Below are 24,521 nucleotides of genomic sequence, written 5' to 3'. Positions count from 1 at the left end.
ATTTCTCCCTACCAAAGTGGTTTTCGCAAAGGAAGAAGTACAGTAGATTCAATACTTAGCTTGGAATCTGAAGTTAGGAAGGCTCAAACAAAAAAAGAAATGGTCCTGGCGGTATTCTTCGACATAGAAAAGGCATGATATGCTCTGGAAAGAGGGAGTGTTAATTAAATTGAAAGAATTAGGGGTGGAAGAAAAATTATATAACTGGGTTCTAGACTTTCTTTTTGATCGAACAATTCAAGTCAAGGTGGAAGAAGAGTACTCCAGGACATACTTGGTTGAAAACAGAACACTAACAAGGTAGTGTCTGCAGTCTGTTACTATTTGCCATAATGATAAATGACATATTTGCGCAAGTTGAACATGGTGTGAGGAAATCCTTAAATGCAGATGATGGGGCTTTATGGGTGAGGGGAAGAAATCTATTATATTCAAAGGAAAAAGCAAGATGCAATTAATAAAGTGGAGGAGTGGGCAAATAAATGGGGTTTCAAATAGTCTCTAAGTAAGTCGCAAGTGATGTGTTTCTCAAGAAATCACAAACCAGTTTCCGTGAAATTATATGAACAAAAATTAGAGCAGGTAAAGGTAATTCAGTTCCTTGGTTTGTTATTTGATGAGAAACTTATATGGAGAAAGCAAATTGAGAAAATTACAAACAAATGTAAAAAAATAAACAACTTATTGAGGTGTCTTGCTGGACAGGATTGGGGTGCGAGCAGGTTATCGCTATTAAGTATTTATCAAGCTTTAATAAGGGCTACCTTGGAGTATGGATGTGTACCATACATGTCAGCTGCAGAAAGTAATTTAAAAATGCTGGATGTTGAGCAAGTTCAGGCCCTCAGGATATGTACCGGTGCATTCAGAACATCACCTGTATCAGCTCCAAGTCAAAATGCCATTAAGACTTAGAAGAATAAAGCTAATGCTACACTACTGGGTTAACACCATGGGGCATAACTACTCACATCCAGCTAAAGCTATATTAAAAGATTGCTGGGAACATAATAATTCAAATTATAATAGCTTTAGATGGATCTGGGATGTAGAAGCACAAAAATATGTTCTACACGAGCTGGAATATAGCCCCACAGTTCCATTATCTGATGTTCCCCCATGGCTCTTTACAATACATACAGTGGATATAAACCTGCAAAAACTTTTTAAAAATAAGTCTAACTGTGGTATCAAACTGATAGTACAAGAATATATAGACCTGCATTTTAGAAACAAATTAGTGATATTTATGGATGGATCAAAAGACCCTAGGTCTGGCTGTACAGGTATTGCAGTCTACATTCCTCATTGACAAAACTAGCATCAGGAAAAGAACATCAAATCATTTATCGGTGTATACAACAGAATTAATGGCAATACTGAGTGCATTATCTTGGATAGAAGAAAATAATGTCAGAAAGGCTGTAATTTGTTTAGACAGTTTGTCTGCATCAACCTCTATCAAATCAAGAAAATCAGAAAGTAGACAGGATATTTTATTGGAGATAAGTTGTATACACTGACCAACAATAGGGTAGAAGTAAGCTTCCTTTGGGTTCCTGCTCATTGTGGTGTGGAGGGTAATGAAAAAATTGACATTACAGCTAAACAATCACTCAAATTGTCTATAATAGAGGTCCAGATCCTTCTAAGCAAAGCGGAAGTCAAAAGCATTATAAAAACACATTGAGGAGACATGGCAGAAGCACTGGGATGGGAGTGAAACAGGGAGACAACTGTACAAAATACAAAGGCAAGTTAGATACCAAAGAATATCAGGTGGGCATAGAAAGACAGAAGTGATCATCAGTCATTTAAGAATTGGTCACACAAGTCTTAATTACATATTATACAAAATAGGGATACATCCAGCTGGGTTGTGTGAATACTGTAATCAACCAGAAACAGTTGAATGTGTATTGTTAAAATGTAAGAAGTATGAAAGAGAAAGAGTGAAGATGATAGGAGCGCTTCAGATAAACAAAAAAAAAAACTGCTGTGGGTATAGAAAACATTTTAGGTGGGAGTTCAAGAGAAATACAGACCTATATCATGAAGTATCTGAAAGACTCTGGTTTATCATATAGAATTTAGAGAATGCAATTCTTTTCCTTCCTCCTGTTTATCAAACGATGCACACTCCAGTCTCGTAGGTGGCGGTAATGCACCTTAAAGCTGGTTTGCCAACCACCATAAAACAACAGAAGAAGAAGAATCAGTGTATCCAGTCCTATTAGGGTAGCCAGTCGAATAAGTGTAGCTAGTGCAATATGGGTAATGTTTCTTATGAGGGCAGCTAGTCCAATTAGGGTAGGTAATCCATAAGGGTAGCGTTTCCAACAAGGGTAGGTAGGACAATAAGTGTTGCTAGCTCAATAGAGGTAACATTTCCAATAAGGGTAGTGTTTCCAGTAAGAGAAGCTAGTCTATTTGGCGTAATGTTTCCAATAAGGATAGCTAGTCCAATAAGCACATTTAGTGCAATAACAGTAGTTAGCCTGATTAGGATAGCTATTCCAATAAAGGTAGTTAGTCCAATAAGGGTAGCTTGGCCAAGAATGGTAGCTAGGCCATAAGGGAACCATCTACAATAATAGTAGTCAGGCCAATAAGGTCAACTAGTCCAATGATGGTAGTTAGTGAAATGAGGGTAGCTAGTGCATTAAGGGCAGCTCATGGAGTAAGGGTGGCTAGTCAAATATGGGCAGCTAGTCCAATCAGGGCTGTTAGTCTAATGAGGTTAGTGAGTCCAATTAGGGCAGCTAGTCCAACAAGGGCATTTAGTTCAATAAAGGCAGTTAGTGCAATGAGGGTAACGTTACAATAAGGCTAACATTTCCAATAAGGGTAGGTCATAAGGGTACCGGTTCCAATATGGGTAGCTATTCCAATAAGGGCAGCTAGTCCAATTGGGGTAGGTGGTGTATTGAGGGCAGCTAGTCAATAAGAGTAACGAGTCCAGTAAGGGTAGTTACTCCAATAAAGGTAGCTAATCCAATAGGGGTAAGCGTTTCAATAAAGATAGCTAGGCCAATAAGGGAAGCATTTCCAATTAGGACAGCTAATCTAATGTGGGCGGCTAGTCCATAATGATAATGTTTCTGATAAGGGTAGTTAGTCCCAATAACAGCAACTAGACCAATAAGGGCAGCTAGTCCACTTGGTGTAGCTTGTTCAATAAGAGTAGCTAGTCCTATAAGGGTAGCATTTACCATAAGGGTAGTTAGTTCAATAAGGGAAGCTAGTCCTTTAAGGGCAGCTAGGCCAATAAGGACAGCTGGTCCACTAGGTGTGGCTAGTTCAATAAGGGTTGCAAGTCACAATAAAGGTTGCATTTCCAGTAAGGGTAGTTAGTCCAATAGGAGTAACATTTTCAATAAAGGTAGTTAGGCCAACAAGGGTAGCTAGTCTAATATGGGTAGCTAATCTAATAAGGGTAACATTGCAATCAGGTTTGTGTTTGCAATAAGGGTAGCTAGTCCAAAAAGGGAAGATAGTCCAATGAGTGTAGCTAGTCCAATAAGGGTAACTTTTTCAAGAAGGGGAACTATTCCAATAACCATATAACCATTTAACAATTACAGCACAGAAACAGGCCATCTCGGCTCTTCTAGTCCGTGCCGAACGCTTACTCTCACCTAGTCCCACTGGCCTGCACTCAGCCCATAACCCTCCTTTCCTGTCCATATACTTATCCAATTTTACTTTAAATGACAATACCGAACCTGCCTCTACCACTTCTGCTGGAAGCTTGTTCCACACAGCTACCACTCTCTGAGTAAAGAAATTCCCCCTCGTGTTACCCTTAAACTCTTACCCTTAAAATTTTGCCCCCTAACTCTCAACTCATGTCCTCTTGTTTGAATCTCCCCTACTCTCAATGGAAAAAGCCTATCCACGTCAACTCTCTCTATCCCCCTCATAATCTTAAATACCTCTATCAAGTCCCCCCTCAACCTTCTACGCTCTGAAGAATAAAGACCTAACTTGTTCAACCTTTCCTTGTAACTTAACTGCTGAAACCCAGGTAACATTCTAGTAAATATTCTCTGTACTCTCTCTATTTTGTTGACATCTTTCCTATAATTCGGTGACCAGAACTGAACACAATGCTCCAAATTCGGCCTTACCAATGCCTTGTACAATTTTAACATTACATCCCAACTCCTATACTCAATGCTCTGATTTATAAAGGCCAACATACCAAAAGCTTTCTTCACCACCCTATCCACATGACATTCCACCTTCAGGGAACTATGCACCATTATTCCTAGATCACTCTGTTCTACTGCATTCTTCAATGCCCTACCATTTACCATGTATGTCCTATTTGGATTATTCCTACCAAAATGTAGCACCTCACACTTATCAGTGTTAAATTCCATCTGCAATCGTTCAGCTCACTCTTCTAACTGGCCTAAATCTCTCTGCAAGCTTTGGAAACCTACTTCATTATCCACAATGCCACCCACCTTAGTATCTTCTGCATACTTACTAATCCAATTTACCACCCCATCATCCAGATCATTAATGTATATGACAAACAACATTGGACCCAGTACAATAAGGGTAGCTAGTCCAATAAGGGTAGCGTTTCCAATAATACTGGATAAGCCAATATGGGTAGCTAGGTCAATGAGAGTAGCTAGTCCATAATAGTAGTGTTTCCAATTAGGGTAGTTAGTCCAATGTGGGGAGCTAGGCCAATAAAGGCAGCTAAGCCAATAGGGGTAGTGAGTCCAATGATGGTAGTTAGTGCAATGAGGGTAGCTACTCCAACAGGAGTGTATTATAGGCCACCTAATGGGGCGCATGAGTTGGAAGAGCAAATGTGTAAGGAGATAGCAGATATTTGTAGTAAACACAAGGTGGTGATTGTGGGAGATTTTAATTTTCCACATGTAGACTGGGAAGCTCATTCTGTAAAAGGGCTGGATGGTTTAGAGTTTGTGAAATGTGTGCAGGATAGTTTTTTGCAATAATACATAGAAGTACCGACTAGAGATGGGGCAGTGTTGGATCTCCTGTTAGGGAATGCGATAGGTCAGCTGACAGATGTATGTGTTGGGGAGCACTTCGGGTCCAGTGATCACAATAGCATTAGCTTCAATATAATTATGGAGAAGGACAGGACTGGACCTAGAGTTGAGATTTTTGATTGGAGAAAGGCTAACTTTGAGGGGATGCGAAGGGATTTAGAGAGAGTGGATTGGGTCAAGTTGTTTTATGGGAAGGATGTAATAGAGAAATGGAGGTAATTTAAGGGTGAAATTATGAGGGTACAGAATCTTTATGTTCCTGTTAGGGTGAAAGGAAAGGTTAAAGGTTTGAGAGCACCATGGTTTTCGAGGGATATTAGAAATTTGGTTCAGAAAAAGAGGGATGTCTACAATAGATATAGGCAGCATGGAGTAAAGGAATTGCTCGAGGAATATAAAGAATGTAAAAGGAATCTTAAGAAAGAGATTAGAAAAGCTAAAAGAAGATACGAGGTTGGTTTGGCAAATAAGGTGAAAGTAAATCCGAAAGGTTTCTACAGTTATATTAAAAGCAAGAGGATAGTGAGGGATAAAATTGGCCCCTTAGAGAAACAGAGTGGCCAGCTATGTGTGGAACCGAAGGAGATGGGAGAGATTTTGAATGATTTCTTCTCTTCGGTATTCACTAAGGAGAAGGATATTGAATTGTCTAAGTTGTGGGAAATAAGTAAGGAAGTTATGGAACCTATGACAATTAAAGAGGTGGAGGTACTGGCGCTTTTAAGAAATTTAAAAGTGGATAAATCTCCGGGTCCTGACAGGATATTCCCCAGGACCTTGAGGGAAGTTTGTGTCGAAATAGCAGGAGCTCTGACGGAGATCTTTAATATGTCATTAGAAACGGGGATTGTGCCGGAGGATTGGCGTATTGCTAATGCAGTTCCATTGTTTAAAAAGGGTTCTAGAAGGAAGCCTAGCAATTATAGACCTGTCAGTTAGACATCAGTGGTGGGTAAATTAATGGAAAGTATTCTTAGAGATAGTATTTATAATTATCTGGATAGACGGGATCTGATTAGAAGTAGCCAGCATGGATTTGTGCGTGGAAGGTCATGTTTGACAAACCTTATTGAATTTTTTGAAGAAGTTACGAGGAATGTTGACGAGGGTAAGGCAGTGGATGTAGTCTATATGGACTTCAGCAAAACCTTTGACAAAGTTCCACATGGAAGGTTAGTTAAGAAGGTTCAGTCGTTAGGTATTAATGCTGGAATAATAAAATGGATTCAACAGTGGCTAGATGGGAGATGCCAGAGAGTAGTGGTGGATAATTGTTTATCGGGATGGAGGCCGGTGACTAGCGGGGTGCCTCAGGGATCTGTTTTGGGCCCAATGTTGTTTGTAATATACATAAATGATCTGGATGATGGGGTGGTAAATTGGATTAGTAAGTATGCCGATGATACTAAGATAGGAGGTGTTGTAGATAATGAGGTGGATTTTCAAAGCTTGCAGGGAGATTTATGCCGGTTAGAAGAATGGGCTGAACATTGGCGGATGGAGTTTAATGCTGAGAAGTGTGAGGTTCTACATTTTGGCAGGAATAATCCAAATAGAACATACAGAGTAAATGGTAGGGCATTGAGGAATGCAGTGGAACAGAGAGATCTAGGAATAACTGTGCATAGTTCCCTGAAAGTGGAGTCTCATGTAGATAGGGTGGTGAAGAGGGCTTTTGGAACGCTGGCCTTTATAAATCAAAGCATTGAGTACAGAAGTTGGGATGTAATGCTAAAGTTGTACAAGGCATTGGTAAGGCCAAATTTGGAATATTGTGTGCAGTTCTGGTCACCGAATTATAGGAAAGATATCAATAAATTAGAGAGAGTGCAGAGACGATTTACTAGGATGTTACCTGGGTTTCAGCAATTAAGTTACAGAGAAAGATTGAACAAGTTAGGTCTCTATTCATTGGAGCGTAGAAGGTTGAGGGGGGATTTGATCGAGGTATTTAAAATTTTGAGAGGGATAGATAGAGTTGACGTGAACAGGCTGTTTCCATTGAGAGTAGGGGAGATTCAAACTAGAGGACATGATTTGAGAGTTAGGGGGCAGAAGTTTAAGGGAAACACGAGGGGGTATTTCTTTACTCAAAGAGTGATAGCTGTGTGGAATGAGCTTCCTGTAGAAGTAGTAGAGGCCAGTTCAGTTGTGTCATTTAAGGTAAAATTGGATAGGTATATGGACAGGAAAGGAGAGGAGGGTTATGGGCTGAGTGCGGGTAGGTGGGACTAGGTGAGATTAAGGGTTCGGCATGGACTAGGAGGGCCAAGATGGCCTGTTTCCGTGCTGTGATTGTTATATGGTTATATGGTTATATAATAGAGGTAAGGCTTTCAATAAGAATAGCTAGTCCAATAATGGTAGCGAGTCCAATAGGGGTAAGGTTTTCAATAAGTGTAACTAGTCTAGTAAGGGTAGTTAGTCGAATAAGGGTACCTATTCCAATAATGGTAGCTTCCACATCCTTCCTATAATGAGGTGACCAGAACTGAACACAGTACTCTAAGTGAGGTCTCACCAGAGACTTGTAGAGTTGCAAAATGACTTCCCTACTCTTGAATTCAATCCCCCCTATTAATGAAGCCTAGCATCCCGTAGGCCTTGTTAACTATCCTATCAACCTGTGCAGCGACCTTGAGGAATGTATGGATTGGAACCCCAAGGTCCTTCTGTTCATCTATACTCTCAAGTAACTGACCATTAACCCTGTACTCAGCCTTCTGGTTTGTCTTTCCAAAATGCATCACCTCACATTTATCTAGATTGAACTCCATCTGCCATTTTTCTGCCCAACTCTGCATCCTGTCTATATCCTCTTGTAACCTTTGACAATCTACAGCTCCATCCACAACTCATCCAGTCTTCATGTCATCCGCAAACCTACTCACTCATCCCTCAGCCTCTACATCCAGGTCATTTATAAAAATCACAAATAGCAGGGGTCCCAGGACAGATCCCTGCGGCACTCCACTAGTCACCGACCTCCAGGCAGAATACTTTCCTTCCACTACTACCCTCTGGTTTCTTCCTGTAAGTTAAATTTTTACCAAACAGCCAAGGTTCCACTGATCCCATGCCTCATGACTTTCTGGGTGAGTCTCTCATGGGGGATATTGTCAAATGCTTTGCTAAGGTCCATGTAGACCACATCCACTGCCCTACCCTCATCAATTTCTTTTGTTACCTCTTCAAAAAACTCAATTAGGCTTGTGAGGCACAACCTTCCTTTCACAAAACCATGTTGACTATCCTTGAGTAGACTGTACTTCTCCAAATGCTCACAAATCCTATCCTTAAAAATCCTTTCCAATAGTTTGCAGACCACCGACGTAAGACTCACCTGTCTATAGTTCCCAGGATTCGCCCTATTATCTTTTTTTAAACAAGGGAATTACACTTGTCATTTTCCAATCCTCTGGCACCTCCCCTGCAGCCAAAGAGGTTTCAAAGATCAGAGCCACTTCTCCAGCAATCTCTTCCCTCACTTCCCACAGCAACCTGCGGTATATCAAGTCCAGCCCTGTGGACTTATCAATCGTGATGTTTTTAAGAAGATCCAACACTTCTTCATTAATCTCTATCTTGTCCAGCACACAGGCCTGTTCTATTTCAGCCTCACCCTGAACAAGGTCCTTTTCACTTGTGAAGCAAAGTATTCATTTAGGACCTCCTCAACCTCCTCCACCTCCAGGCACACGTTGCCTTCTTTATCCTTTATCCTTACCTTCATTCTTGTCATCCTTCTTCACGTACACATAGAAAGCCTTGGGGATCTCCTTCATCCTACATGCCAAGGCCTTCTCATGCCCCCCTTCAAGTTCTCCTAAGTCCTTTCTTAAGCTCCTTCCTGGCTACCCTATATTTCTCATAAGCCTTTCCTGCTTCCTACTTCTTACATCTAACATATGCTTCCTTCTTCCTCTTGACGATTTGCGTCATGTGTTTTGTCAACCGTGATTCCCTTTTCCTACCATTTTTTCCTTGTTTCATTGGGACAAACCTATCCTGGACACAGCATGAGTGGTCCCTAAACTTCCTCCACATTACTTCTGTGCTTTCACCCTTGAACATCTGTTTTCAATTTATTCTCGCTTGTTTCTGCCTCATCCCTTCATAGTTGGCCCTTCCCCAGTTAAACACTTTTCCATTTTGTCTGATTTTATCCCTTACCATAGCTGTGCTGAAGCTAAGGGAGTTGTGGTCACTCTCACCAAAATGCTCCCCCACCAAGAGGTCTGTCACCTGACCAGGTTCATTACCCAGAACTAGATCCAGTATGGCCTCTCCTCTCATCAGCCGGTCCACATACTGTGTCAGGAATCCATCTTGAACACACCTGACAAATTCAGCCCCATCTATCCCCCTTGCACTCAGGAGGTGCCAGTCAATATGAGGGAAGTTGAAATCACCCAAAACTACAACACTGTATTTCCTGCACCTTTCTAAAATCTGCCTGCTTATCTGCTGTTCGGTGTCCCAAAGGCTATTTAGGGGCCTATAGACTACTCCCAGCACAATGATTGATCCCTTCCTATTTCTGACTTCCACCCAGACTGACTCCGTGGACACTCCTTCTGCAGCGTCCTCCCTTTCTATAGCTGTGATACTATCCCTGACCAGCAATGCTACTCACCTCCCACCTTTTCTACCTCCCATCCTATTCCTTTTAAAACCCTAAACCCCGGTACCTGCATCAGCCAATCCTGCCCTTCCTCCAACCAAGTTTCAGTAATGGCTACAACATCGTAGTTCTACGTACTGGCTGTATTTATGTTTTGTCCCCTGCCTGTCCCTCCTCACCAACTCCAAACACATAGCATCATGCCCTTGTCCTTCTACCCTAATCTCTGCACTCACATTCTGATTCCCATCCCCCGGCCAAACTAGTTTAAACCCTCCCCAACAGCTCTAGCAAACCTGCCCGCCAGGATATTGGTCCCTTTCCAGTTCAGCTGCAGCTCATCCTTTTTGTACAGGTCAGACCTTCCCCAAAAGAGATCCCAATGATCCAGAAATCTGAACCCAGGCCTCCTGTACCAACACTTCAGCCACGTATTCATCTGCCATGACTTCCTGGTCCTACCCTGTCTCGTGGCACAGACAGCAATCCTGAGATTACCACCCCTAAGGTCCTGCTTTTTAACTTCTTTCCTAACTCCCTATATTCCTTCTTCAGGACCTCATCCCTACTCCTATCTATGTCATTGGTCCCCATGTGGACCACGACATCTGGCTGCTCACCCTCTCTCCTGAGAATACTGAGAACCCGATCCGAGATATTGCGGACCTTGGCACCAGGGAGGCAACAGACCAACCGGAATTCTCGATCTCTCTCACTGAACCTCTTATCTGTTCCCCTAACTATCGAATCCCCTATCACTACTGCTCTCCTATTTTCCCTCCTTTCTTTCTGAGCCAGAAAGGTCCAGTGTCGGTGCCAGAGACACGACCACTACAACTTGTCCCCACTAACAGTATCCAAAACAGTAAACTTATTGTTGGTGGGAATGGCCACAGCAGTGCTTTGCTCTTTCTGTCTATTCCCCTTCCCTCTCCTGACAGTCACCCAGTTTGTCCAATAATGGCAGCTAGTCCAATAAGCACTGCTAGTCCAATTCAGGGTAGCTAGTCCATAATCGTAGCATTTTCAATAATGGTAGTTAGTCCAATAAGGGTAGCAAGGCCAATAAGGGTAGCTGGACCATAACAGTAGCATTTCCAATAAGGGTAGTTAGTCCAGTAAGGATAGATAGTCCAGTAAGGGTTGCTAGTTCAATAAGGGTAGGGTTTTCAATAAGGGGAGCTAGGCCAATGAGGGCAGCCAGTATAATCAGGGTAGTTATTGCCATCAGGATAGTTATTCAATTAGGATAGCTAGTCCAATAAGGGTAGCTAGTATAATAACAGTAGATTTTTAATAAGCATAGTAAGGTTTTCAATTAGGGTAGCTAGTCTATAACGGTAGCAATTCCAATAAGGGTAGGTCGGCCAATAAGTGTAGCTAGTCCAATAAGGGGAGGTACTGCAATAATGGTAGTTAGTCTGATTAGAGTAGCTAATCCAATAAAGGTAGTTAGTCCAATAAGGGCAGCTTGGCCAATAATGGTAGCTTGGCCATAAGGGTACCATCTACAATAATGATAGTTAAGCCAATATGGGTGGCTAGTGCAATATGAGTAGTTAGTGCAATGAGACTAGCTAGTGCATTGAGGGCAGCTCTTTCAATAAGGGTAGGTAGTCCAATTCAGGGTAGGTAGCATGTAATGGTAGTGTTTCCAATAGTAGGAGTTAGACCAACAAGGGTAGCTAGCCCAATAAGGGAAGTTAGTTGGATTAGGGTTGCTAATCCAATAAAGGTAGTTAGTCCAATCAGGTCAGCTAGTCCAACAAGGGCAGTTAATCCAATAAGGGAAGCTAGTCCAATGAGGTTAGTTAATGCAATTAAGGTAGCTAGTCCAGTAAAGGCAGCTGGTCCAATAACAGTAGCAAGGCCAATAATGGTAGAAAGTCCAATAAGGGTAACATTTCAATCAGGGTAGCCAGTCCAATAAATGTAGCTGGTCCAATAGCAGTAAAGTATCCAATGAGGGGAGCCAGCCCAATGTGGGTAGAAAGTGCAATAAGGGCAGCTAGTCCAATAAAGGATCTAATCCAATAAGGGTAGGTATTCCATAACAGTAGTGTTTCAGATACGGATAGCAAAGCCAATAACGGCATCTAGGCCAATAAGAGTAGCATTTCCAATTAGTGTAGCTAGTCCAATAGGGGTCGCTAATCCAATAAGCGTAGCAAGCCTAATACGGGTAGCTAGTTAAATCTTTTTTCCTATGGTAGAGGTATCAAAAACAAGAGGGTATAGACTTGAGATGAGAGGTACAATTTTTAAAGGGGATCTGAGGGTAAAGTGATATTTATATTTGATATCTATAACACAAATCTATTGGGAGAGGTGGTGAAATCAGATCAAATTACTATTTTGAAGAAGCATTTAGACAAATATTTGAAAAGGCAAGAATTTGAAGATCCTAACATGGGCAAATATCATTAGATTGATGGGCAAAGCTATCAGCAGAGAAGGGCCCATGCCTATTTTGCATGGCTAATCCTCTATAAATCTCATTCTCTACTTCCGCTCACTCTTTGATCAGATAACCTTGTTTACAATTTATCCCTATGATCATCCAGGTTTTACACTATCAAATGTCTCCCCCATCCCCCACCCTCCCTATTGCTTAACTGACTTCTTTTCTAACTTTCCCAATCCTGTCAAAGGGTCTTTGATCACACAAACTTACATCTACAATGTTTCTGAGTCCAGAGCCAGGGACATTTCCCCTATGTTATATGGGGAAAAATTATAATTCCGATTTCCTTGAAAGTCTGGTCACAAGCTAACCACTCAGAGCCAGAATTAAACTGTAAATGCCGGAAATACCCTTGAATCTTGCAGCATTATGCAGGGAGAAAGAGAATAATCTAAAATATTATTTCTTACCAATACAGTTACTTTCATCACTTCCATCCAAGCAATCAACTTCACCATCACATAATGAAAAATATGGAATACATACGCCGGACTTGCAGGAGTAAGAATTGTGGCAATCTATTTTAACAAGAGAAAGAGATAGCAAGCTTGAGGAAATGCCATTGGCTCATTTGGTTACATTTTAATTGCACTGATGATATTCCCTGGCACAGAGGAACAGTAGCTTGATATGAACAATGTTGCTGTCTATTATGGTGATGGTGTGGAATTCTCTTAGGTGCACAGCTTTCCCTCTGATGCACCATCAATAACTCTAGGAGACTGGAAGTGAACGATAGGCTTTTATTAACAGTGAAAAAGGGACCACGACCATGTCGAGACTGAGGGAGGAGCAGTGCCCCTGATCGCCTTTATACAGGAGCAGTCAATGGGGGGGGGGGGAAGGGTGTGTCCAGACAGGTATACACAGTTTACCACACCCTCCACATGTCAAAAATGTGTCTATTGGTAGGTTAAATCAGCCGTTATATATTGCTCCTGGTGTGTGGGGGAGAGTTGATGGGAAATGTGCAGAAAGTAAGAAACATTAATTGAAGGAATAGGATTGCTTGGTGTGTTGCCATGGATTCAATGGGATGAACTTCTTCTATATCACAGGGGCAATACAAAATCAAATAAAGCTTGTTTATCCGGTATCATACATCTGGAATTCTTGTGCAACCAGTAACATTATTTATTTCATAATAACAAGCCCGAGCAGCACATTTTATTTTAAGCATTATTTAAAATATGTGTGAGAACACACATGTAATGGCAGTGCAGCTGCAGGCTGATTAGAAAGAGCATCTCTTTAAAGATTTGGCAACCTCACATGGCGGTGAGAACAATCAATTATTTGGAAGTCAGCCACATCCTTGGAATATGGACTTGCAGCTTAAAACACTGCTTTTTAGTGGGTAAGGATATGACATATAATGCATGAGGTTGATTCAAGGTTTATGCATAGAAAATTAATGTATGATGTACAGTAATTATTTTTGATTAATTCTCATGTAAATAGCACATGATTCAGCCAGCACCTCCCATTCCCTGTGACTACTAGATGGCTGAGAGTATAATGTATACAAAAGAGTATAAAGTATATGAATTTACAGAACATTAGCTAATATAAAACCCAAGTGACATGAGTACATAGAACATAGAACAATACAGCACAGTACAGGTCCTTCGGCCCACAATGTTGTGCCGGCCCTTAAACCCTGCCTCCCATATAACCTTCCACCTTAAATTCCTCCATATACCTGTAGAAGAGATCAGGTTTGTGTACTTATACCTGTACAGCACAGCTCATCACTTAAGTCAGCACAGTCATCAATGCCATTGCAAACTTCCATCAGTGGGATACATTTGCCATTTACACATTTAAATTCATTATTACTGCAATTCTTATCTGGTAACAAAAGAAAGGAACAATTTTAGGAAAAGCAAAGTATTAAGTCATACTAAAAGTAGTGACAGCATGATTTAATATCTCAGTTGCCAGACTGGGAACTGGTGAATGACTGTCACAGGTAAATTCTGAGTGAAATTCAAATTATACTTATAACTTGATTGGATCATTGTAACCTGGCATAACTCATTCCGTTTCATTGCCTTCTGTGTATAACTGAGCACTGTCTGGGTGTCACAAATCCACCACAAATATTTTCTGCTTTTCCTCTTTTCTTTGGATCTTCTGAGGAAACGGTGACTCTTTTGCTTGCATCTTCAGAAACAGCTCTATTTCCATCTTTAATATCTTTATTTTTCCCTTTCAGGGTTCTTTTGTTTTTTGTAATTTATTTTTTATTGAAGTTTATCATCAAACAAACATTTCCATAAGATGTATTTCAGATACTATACATATATATCATATAATCATATTTGTCACAGATCTCCACATAATAATTATCTGAGGTATTCACTTACAGAAAGGAGAGGAGAGAAAGAACAGTCAAAATAAGAAAACTATGTACAAAATAGGGAGTGATCTTTTTACAACATATTCATTGACTTGTGAGAGTAAAATCAGGCCTATGAGATGTTATGTAGTTAAACCATTTTCCCAGTATGAATCAGATTGTTCCAACTTATGATTAACAGATGCTGTTACCTTCTCCATTTTGTAAATGTCCATTATAATTTCCATCCGTACATTTAAAGTTGGGCTCTCCTGTGATAACCATTTTTTGGTAAGGGCCTTTTTACCAGCCACCAGCCATATATTCATTAAATATTTATCTCTTTTCAACTATTTTTGAGGTATATACCCAAAACATTTGGCATTACTCTCTAAGAGTATTTAACATTTAAAGATATCTTGTAGGGCATTGTCTATCCACTCCAATAGTCTTTGATAATAGGGCATTCCCAGAAAATATGATAATAGTTTGCATTTTGATTTCCACAACTTCTCCAACAAACAGAGATGTTACTATCATAACGGGATTTCTGAGAGGGTGTAATAAAATATCTTATCAAGATTTTCCACCCGAACTCCCTCCATTTCTGTGAACTGGTACACTTTCATTGATATCTCCATATTGTTGTCCATTCTTCCTCAGATATTATTATCCCTCCTTCCTTCTCCCATTTTGTTTTAATGCATGAAGTCGAATCTGTTTTAAGATTTGACAAACCCTTATACATGCTTGAAATGCTTCTACAGCCATTGTCTGAATTATATGCTTTTCTAAATAGCTCTATCAGACTTGTACTTGCCTCGGTTACATTTTTAACTGTCCTATTAACATACTGTCGCATCTGTAAATACCGATAAAAGTCTTGTTTTTCTAATAAGTGTTTCCCTTTGAGCATTTCAAAACTGAACAGTGTTGCTTCTTTCATTATGTTGCAAAGAACTGTTGTTCCTTTAGCTGTCCAGTCCTTAAATCTAGCATCCAATTTATTTGGTGTAAAATCAGAGTCATATGCACACCATTTAAGAATTGCAATGTTACTAGACAGTAGACAATAGACAGTAGGTGCAGGAGTAGGCCATTCGGCCCTTCTAGTCAGCACCACCATTCACTGTGATCATGGCTGATCATCCACAATCAGTACCCCGTTCCTGCTCTCTCCCCATATCCCTTGACCCCGCTATCTATAAGAGCTCTAGTCTCTCTCTAGTTTATATTCTTTTATAATAGTTCTCCATATTTTAAGAATCCATTTCACCCACAGATTATCAGTAGTATTTATGTAACTTTGTATGTTGTTATCAGCCAAAATTGCCTGTATGGGGATGGAAAGTATCCTCTCCTCAATGTTTTTCCATTGAGCGTCATATGATGGGTTACACCAGCATATCACAGCTCTCAACTGTGCTGCAAAATAATAATCTCTAAGAGAAGGTAGGCCTCATCCCCCCTTTTCCTTGGCTAATTGCAAAGTTTTGAGACAAACCCTAGGGCTTTTACCTTGCCAAATATACCCTGATAGTACCTTGTTCCATTCATTAAATTGATTTTGGTTAATGTCTATTGGTAGGGTCTGAAAGAGATATAGTAGTCTGGGCAGTATATTCATTTTAATAGATTCAATCCTTGAACTGAGGCCAAGAAAAGGAATTAGGTTCCATATTGTTATATCTTCTTTAATTTTTTTTATATATAGGCTGATAATTGCATTCTGATAATTTTGCCAAATCTTTTGGCATAATGATGCCCAAAATATTTGACAGACTCTGTTTGCCATGCCCAAGGATATCTACTTTCAATTTCTCTTGGTGGGCAATAGTTATATGAAAGTATTTGGGTTTTATCTAAGTTGATCTTGTATCCTGATAATTGGCCATATTAGACAATAGACAATAGGTGCAGAAGTAGACCATTCGGCCCTTCGAGCCGGCTCCGCCATTTTGAGATCATGGCTGATCAACTACTATCTATACCCGGTTGATGCAAAAGGATTGCATCAATTTAGGTTAAGAGTATGTTGGTTGCCCTAGATAGATCAAAATGTCATCCACGTAACAGGCCAATTTATGCTCTGTCACCTTTAATAGTAATCCCCCTGATATCTTCATTTTGTCTGATGAATTGAGCTAATGGTTCCAGATATAATGTGAAGTGTAGTGGTGACCATGCACAACCCTATCTCGTGCCTCTTTCTAGGGTAAAACTACTTGATAAATATCTATTGATTTTAATCCTAGCAGTAGGATTGTCATATAGTGCCTGTATTGTATAGTGTCATGTAGACCAAATCTATGTAAAACTCTGTAAAGAAAATTCCAATTAACCAAATCAAATGCCTTTTCAGCATCCACGTTTATCACTATTGCTTCAATTTCATTTTTTTAATATGATCCATAATGTGAAGTGTCACTTCGTATATTGTCTTGTGTTTGGCGTTGTCGTATAAAACCTGTCTGATCATTATGTATCAGTGTGGGTAGAAACTCCTCTAGAGTTTGGCCATGATGGAGGTAAATATTCTATAATCTACATTAAGAACGGATATTGGTCTAAATGACCCAGATTCCATTTTATCCTTGCCTTCTTTTGGTTTAGCTGAGATTATCACCTCCTTCCAGCTGGGTGGCATTGGCGCCTTTCTTAGAGCCCAGTTCAGTGTGGGGAGTAAAACAGGAATTAACTCATTTTTAAATTCTTTATACCACTCTGCTGTATACCCATCTGATCCTGGTGACTTGCTTAATTTAAGCCTACTAATTGCAGTTTTTAGTTCAGCTTCAGTTATGTCAGCAGTTATCGTTCTATTTTGTTCTTTGCTTAAAGTGGGTAACTCTAGAGAATTCAGGAAGGTGTCAATCTGGGTTATGCTTATAACCATATAACCATATAACAATCACAGCATGGAAACAGGCCATCTCGGCCCTCCTAGTCCGTGCCGAACTCTTAATCTCACCTAGTCCCACCTACCGGCACTCAGCCCATAACCCTCCACTCCTTTCTTGTCCATATATCTATCCAATTTTACCTTAAATGACACAACTGAACTGGCCTCTACTACTTCTACAGGAAGCTCATTCCACACAGCTATCACTTTCTGAGTAAAGAAATACCCCCTCGTGTTTCCCTTAAACGTCTGCCCCCTAACTCTCAAATCATGTCCTCTCATTTGAATCTCCCCTACTCTCAATGGAAACAGCCTATTAACGTCAACTCTATCTATCCCTCTCAAAATTTTAAATACCTCGATCAAATCCCCCCTCAACCTTCTACGCTCCAATGAATAGAGACCTAACTTGTTCAACCTTTCTCTATAACTTAAGTGCTGAAACCCAGGTAACATCCTAGTAAATCGTCTCTGCACTCTCTCTAATTTATTGATATCTTTCCTATAATTCGGTGACCAGAACTGTACACAATATTCTAAATTTGGCCTTATCAATGCCTTGCACAATTTTAACATTACATCCCAACTTCTGTACTCAATGCTCTGATTTATAAAGGCCAGCGTTCCAAAAGCCTTCTTCACCACCCTATCTACATGAGACTCCACCTTCAGGGAACTATGCTCTGTTATTCCTAGATCTCTCTGTTCCACTGCATTCCTCAATGCCCTACCATTTACCCTGTATGTTCTATATGGATTATTCCTGCCAAAATGTAGAACCTCACACTTCTCAGCATTAATCTCCATCTGCCAATGTTCAGCCCATTCTTCTAAACTGCATAAATCTCCCTGCAAGCTTTGAAAACCCACCTCATTATCTACAACACCTCCTACCTTAGTATCATCGGCATACTTACTAATCCAATTTACCACCCCATCATCCAGATCATTTATGTATATTACAAACAACATTGGGCCCAAAACAGATCCCTGAGGCACCCCGCTAGTCACCGGCCTCCATCCCGATAAACAATTATCCACCACTACTCTCTGGCATCTCCCATCTAGCCACTGTTGAATCCATTTTATTACTCCAGCATTAATACCTAACAACTGAACCTTCTTAACTAACCTTCCATGTGGAACTTTGTCAAAGGCCTTGCTGAAGTCCATATAGACTACATCCACTGCCTTACCCTCGTCAACATTCCTCGTAACTTCTTCCCCTGGAACTTTGGAACATAGAATTTTGTAAAACACTTCAAACGTTTCTTGAATTTCACTTGGCTTTTTTTTTATCACTTTTGTTCTTGGATCCCTAATTCTATGAATTGTATTTTCTGCTTTTTTTTTTCAGTTTTCATACCAGTACTTTCATAGATTTAGATCCACTTTCACAGTGTCTCTGTTTCAGAAACATTAAATTCATTCTAATTTCTTGTGTAGCCAAACTATTCATTTCATTCCTATTTTTTAAAATTCCCTCTAGTGTATACTGTGCCAAACTCCACTTGTGTTTTTTTTCTATTCCTTCAGTTAATTTTGTAATTCCTCTAATATTTTATTCCTTATTTTTTTCTTACATGAAGATACTGCTATAATTTTCCCTCTTAAGACAGCCTTCAGAGTATCCTATAGAATGGGAGGTGAAACCTCAGCATTATCATTAAATTCTAAGTAAAGACCAATTTCATTTTTAATTTGTTCCTTAAATTACGGATCATTGAGTAGACTTGAATTTAGTTTCCACATAGTATTCTTTGGTTGTAGGTCATAATCAACAGATAAATATATAGGTGCATGGTTCAGGGTTCTTTTGAAGACCCTGACCGGGAGTTACACATTACAATGGTTCTTTGTGGGAATGGGACCCATTCTCCGGGTTTCACGACTGGCCGTCATTTGGCACGCCAAGAACACAGCCTAAGAGCTCAGCCTGTCTTCAGAGGGCCGAGATCTCGTGGCTCTGGAGATGGGTGGATCAAAGGTCGGTGTCCTGGCAGGAGATCAATGATTCGTGGGAGACGGAAGATCTCTGGCTGTGTGCCCAGAGACTTGAGATCTTTGGGCACAGAGCTCGGAAAAGGCAATACAACAGACTTTTAACATCATAAACCAATGACTTGTTTGTTATGTCTCCCCTCTCGCTGCGAAACAGGGAAACCTCTTTCCCCCTATTAGGGAGAGAGCGAGTCTGCGGTGTGTCGACTGCCGGGTGAACAATGTGGTCTTTGGTGGACTGCAGGTCTGTGCCTTTGCTGTTGCTTTGCTCACGCTTGAGTACTTGGTGGCGGGTGCTGGTGCTTTTATTTTTGCTAGTGGGGGGAGGGAGATCATTGCTTGCTGCCGTTTATACGTGGGAGTGAGGGGAGCTGGGGGGGGGGGACTTTGGTGTTCTAACATTTAACTGTTGTTCATTATTCGGGGGCACTCCTCTGTTTTTCGTGGACGTTTGCAAAGACAAAACACTCAGGATGTATATTGTATACATTTCTCTGATATTAACTGTACCTTTGAAACCTTTGAAAGATAAGCAAGAAAGCATCTCGACTTGAGGGTTTCCTAATGGTCTCCTAGCAATTCAAGTACCGTGGCGCAAAGTTCTCTTATCAATGGCATATAATGAAAAACAATCAAACACCTGGAGGATGATTGTAACATTCAACTGTGGCAATATGCATTCCCTCACAGCCATCCTGTGGTCTTCCAATGTCCTTCAGTTGGAAACATTCTGATAAGCTTGTCTCAAAGCCTCTGCAGCGTGTCCTATCAGACCAGATGACCATTGTGCTGTCCTTCCATTTGTGCCAAACTTCTTTATTTTTTAAGAGATTCTTTGCTCCCCTGCAAAATGAGAAAGACTTTAATAACAGAGACACAGAATTTTTGCCCACTGAGTCTGTGCTAACCATTGTATATTTGTTTGCACTGATGTCTTCTATTTTCTCATATACCTATCACTCATCCATGATTCTAGCATGCACTGACACGCTGTGGTGAACTACATATACCTGTCTGGACACGCCCCCTGCTGACTGCTCCTGTGGCTCCTCCCACAGACCCCGGTATAAAGGTGATTGAGGCCTGAGCCCGGCCCTCATTCTCCAGGATGTAGTATGGTGGTCAACTACTGCTTGTTCTTTCTTCCAGTCAATAAAAGCCGATATCTCGACTTCACGTCTCAGAGAGAGTTATTGATGGTGCATCACACGCTAGAGGCAATTTACAGTGGTCAATAAACATAACAATCTCAGGTGTGGGAGCAACCTGGTGAACATGGAGAAAATGCATTGATCACAGGGAGAATGTGCAAACCGGGTCAGGTCACACATCTGTCAGTGGGTGAGCATCTGGGGGACAGTGATCACTGCTCCCTGACCTTTAGTATTATCATGGAAAAGGATAGAATCAGAGAAGAAAGGAAAAGTTTTAATTGGGGAAGGGCAAATTATGAGGCTATAAGGCTAGAACTTGTGGGTGTGAATCGGGATGATGCTTTTGCAGGGAAATGTACTATGGACATCTGGTCGATGTTAAAGGATCTCTTGCAGGATGTTAGGGGTAAATTTGTCCCGGTGAGGAAGATAAAGAATGGTAGGGTGAAGGAACCATGGGTGACAAGTGAGGTGGAAAATCTAGTCAGATGGAAGAAGGCAGCATACACGAGGTTTAGAAAGCAAGGATCAGATGGGTCTATTGAGGAATATAGGGTAGCAAGAAAGGAGCTTAAGACGGGGCTGAGAAGAGCAAGGGGGCATGAGAAGGCCTTGGCGAGTAGGGTAAAGGAAAACCCCAAGGCATTCTTCAATTATGTGAAGAACAAAAGGATGACAGGAGTGAAGGTAGAACCGATTAGAGATAAAAGTGGGAAGATGTGCCTGGAGGCTGTGGAAGTGAGCAAGGTCCTCAATGAATACTTCTCTTCAGTATTCACCAATGAGAGGGAACTTGATGATGGTGAGGACAATACGAGTGAGGTTGATGTTCTGGAGCATGTTGATACTAAGGGAGAGGAGGTGTTGGAGTTGTTAAAATACATTAGGATGGATAAGTCCCCAGGGCCTGACGGAATATTTCCCAGGCTGCTCCACAAGGCAAGAGAAGAGATTGCTGAGCCTCTGGCTAGGATCTTTATGTCCTCGTTGTCCACGGGAATGGTACCGGAGGATTGGAGGGAGGCGAATGTTGTCCCCTTGTTCAAAAAAGGTAGTAGGGATAGTCCAGGTGATTATAGACCTGTGAGCCTTACGTCTGTAGTGGGAAAGTTGTTGGAAAAGATTCTTAGAGATAGGATCTATGGGCATTTAGAGAATCATGGTCTGATCAGGGACAGTCAGCATGGCTTTGTGAAGGGCAGGTCATGCCTAACAAGCATGATAGAGTTCTTTGAGGAGGTGACTAGGCATATAGATGAGGGTAGTGCAGTGGATGTGATCTACATGGATTTTAGTAAAGCATTTGACAAGGTTCCACATGGTAGGCTTATTCAGAAAGTCAGAAGGCATGGGATCCAGGGAAGTGTGGCCAGGTGGATTCAGAATTGGCTTGCCTGCAGAAGGCAGAGGGTTGTGGTGGAGGGAGTACATTCAGATTGGAGGGTTGTGACTAGTGGTGTCCCACAAGGATCTGTTCTAGGACCTCTACTTTTTGTGATTTTTATTAATGACCTGGATGTGGGGGTAGAAGGGTGGGTTGGTAAGTTTGCAGATGACACAAAGGTTGGTGGTGTTGTAGATAGTGTAGAGGATTGTTAAAGATTGCAGAGAGACATTGATAGGATGCAGAAGTGGGCTGAGAAGTGGCAGATGAAGTTCAACCCAGAGAAGTGTGAGGTGGTACACTTTGGAAGGACAAAGTCCAAGGCAGAGTACAAAGTAAATGGCAGGACACTTGGTAGTGTGGAGGAGCAGAGGGATCCGGGGGTACAGATCCCTGGAAGTTGCCTCACAAGTAGATAGGGTAGTTAAGAAAGCTTATGGGGTATTAGCTTTCATAAGTCGAGGGATAGAGTTTAAGAGATGCAATGTAATGATGCAGCTCTATAAAACTCTAGTTAGGAGTACTGTTTCCAGTTAGGGCTAGTTAGAGCTAGGGCTTTACTCTTTGGAGAGAAGAAGGACGAGAAGAGACATGATAGAGGTATACAAGATATTAAGAGGAATAGACAGAGTGGATAGCCAGCGCCTCTTCCCCATGGCACCACTGCTCAGTACAAGAGGACATGGCTTTAAGGTAAGGGGAGGGAAGTTCAAGGGGGATATTAGAGGAAGGTTTTTGACTCAGAGAGTGGTTAGTGCGTAGAATGCACTGCCTGAGTCAGTGGTGGAGGCAGATAGACTAGTGAAGTTTAAGAGACTACTAGACAGGTATATGGAGGAATTTAAGGTGGAGGGTTATATGGGAGGCAGGGTTTAGGGGTCGGCACAACATTGTGGGCTGAAGGGCCTGTAATATGCTGTACTATTCTATGCTCTATGTTCTAAACTCCACTCAGACAGAGTTGGAGATCATTGGTGAGAATGTGGAAAGTGCATATCATCAAAGAAAGTATTGAAACTCTAATCAGACAGCATTGGAGGTCTTTGGGGAGAATGTGCAAACCCCACTGAGACAGTGATGGAGGTAATTGGGGGGAATGTGTAAATTCTATTCAGATAGTGTTCAAGGTCATCAGGGGAATGTGAAAACTCCACTCAGACAACATTGGAGGTCATCAGGGAGAATGTGCAATCTCCTCTCAAAAAGCACTGGAAGAGTGTGCAAACTCCATTCAGGCAGTGTTGCAGATCAATTTGTAGAATGTCTGCAATTCATACAGCAATTTGAGAGGGAGAAGTATAACTCACATGTATCAATATCACAATGGAATAAAGGAAATTGCAGAGGCATGAGAGGAGCTTGCCCAGGTGAATTAGGGGAGGATACTGGTGGGGATGACAGCAGAAAAGAGATGGCTGAAGTTTCTTGCAATAGTTCACAAGGCGCAGGATAGACATGTCCCATAGAAGAAGTTCTTAAATGGCCAGGATAGACAGCTGTGGCTGACGAGGGAGGAGTTGAGGACTGCATAAAAACTATAAAAACGAATCGCCTTTTGTTGGATTTTAAAAGCTTCCCAATCATCCAACTTCCCACTCACCTTTGCTACCTTGAAATCCAACAAAAAGGCAACTAGAAAATCTATAAGAAGGGAAAAGATGAAATGTGGGGGGCAAACTAGCCAATAATATAAAAAGGTTACTAGAAGTTTTTTCAGATATAAAGAGTAAAATGGAGGTGAGAGTTGATATTGGAACACTGGAAAATGATGCTGGTGAGGTAGTAAAGGGGAATAAAGAAATGGCAGATGAACTTAATGAGTTCTTTATGTCTGTTTTCACTGTGGAGGACAATAGCAGTTTGCCAGAGGTCTGAGTGTCAGGGAGCAGGAGTGAGTGCCATTGATATTACAAAAGAAAAAGTGCTAGGCAAACTCAAAGGTCTTAGGGTGGATAAGTGACCTGGACCAGGTGGACTACATCCTGGGGTCATGAGAGAGGTTGCTGAAGAGATAATGGATGCACTGGTTGTGATCTTTCAAGAATCACTTGATTCTGGCATAATCCCAGAGGACTGGAAGATTACAAATGTCCAATCTTTAAGGGAAGAAGGCAAAAGAAAGGAAATTATAGCCATTTAGCCTAACTTCAGTGGTTGGGAAAGTGTTGGAGTCCATTATTAAGGATGAAGTTTCAAGGTACTTGGAGACTAATGATAAAGTAAGTCAAAGTCAGCATGGTTTCTGTAAGGGGAAATCTTGCCTGACAAATCTGTTAGAGTTCTTCAAGGAAATAACCAGCAGGGTGGACAAAGGAGAGGCAGCGGATGTCATTTACTTGAATTTTCAGAAAGCTTTTGATAAGGTGCCACACATGAGGCTGCTTAACAAGGTAACAAGAGGTGTATAAGATGATGAGAGACATTGATCATGTGGATAGTCAGAGGCTTTTTCCCATGACTGAAATGGTTGCCACAAGAGGACACAGGTTTAAGGTGCTGGGGAGTAGGTATAGGAGATGTCAGGGATAAGTTTTTACTCAGAGAGTGGTGACTATGTGGAATGGGTTGCCGGCAACGGTGGTGAAAGTGGATATGATAGGGTCTTTAAAGAG

The 24,521-nt window shown here is 41.2% G+C and overlaps 1 protein-coding gene across 1 annotated transcript in view; it reads right to left on the bottom strand.

Moving 5' to 3' along the window:
* Positions 1-24,521, bottom strand: part of cfi (complement factor I) — a 96,587-nt gene that overhangs the window by 45,115 nt on the left and 26,951 nt on the right. Inside the window, exons 5-7 of the mRNA XM_059963344.1 lie at positions 20,012-20,214; positions 13,862-13,978; positions 12,538-12,645 (exon numbers count right to left, since the gene is read on the bottom strand). Coding sequence (XP_059819327.1) covers positions 12,538-12,645; positions 13,862-13,978; positions 20,012-20,214 — 428 coding nt within the window. The remainder of the gene's footprint in view (positions 1-12,537; positions 12,646-13,861; positions 13,979-20,011; positions 20,215-24,521) is intronic.

This window comes from Hypanus sabinus, chromosome 3 (genome assembly GCF_030144855.1).
Source record: "Hypanus sabinus isolate sHypSab1 chromosome 3, sHypSab1.hap1, whole genome shotgun sequence".
NCBI lineage: Eukaryota > Metazoa > Chordata > Chondrichthyes > Myliobatiformes > Dasyatidae > Hypanus > Hypanus sabinus.
The sequence above is the reverse complement of the archived record's forward strand: the minus strand, read 5'-3'. Positions and strand labels throughout refer to the sequence as shown.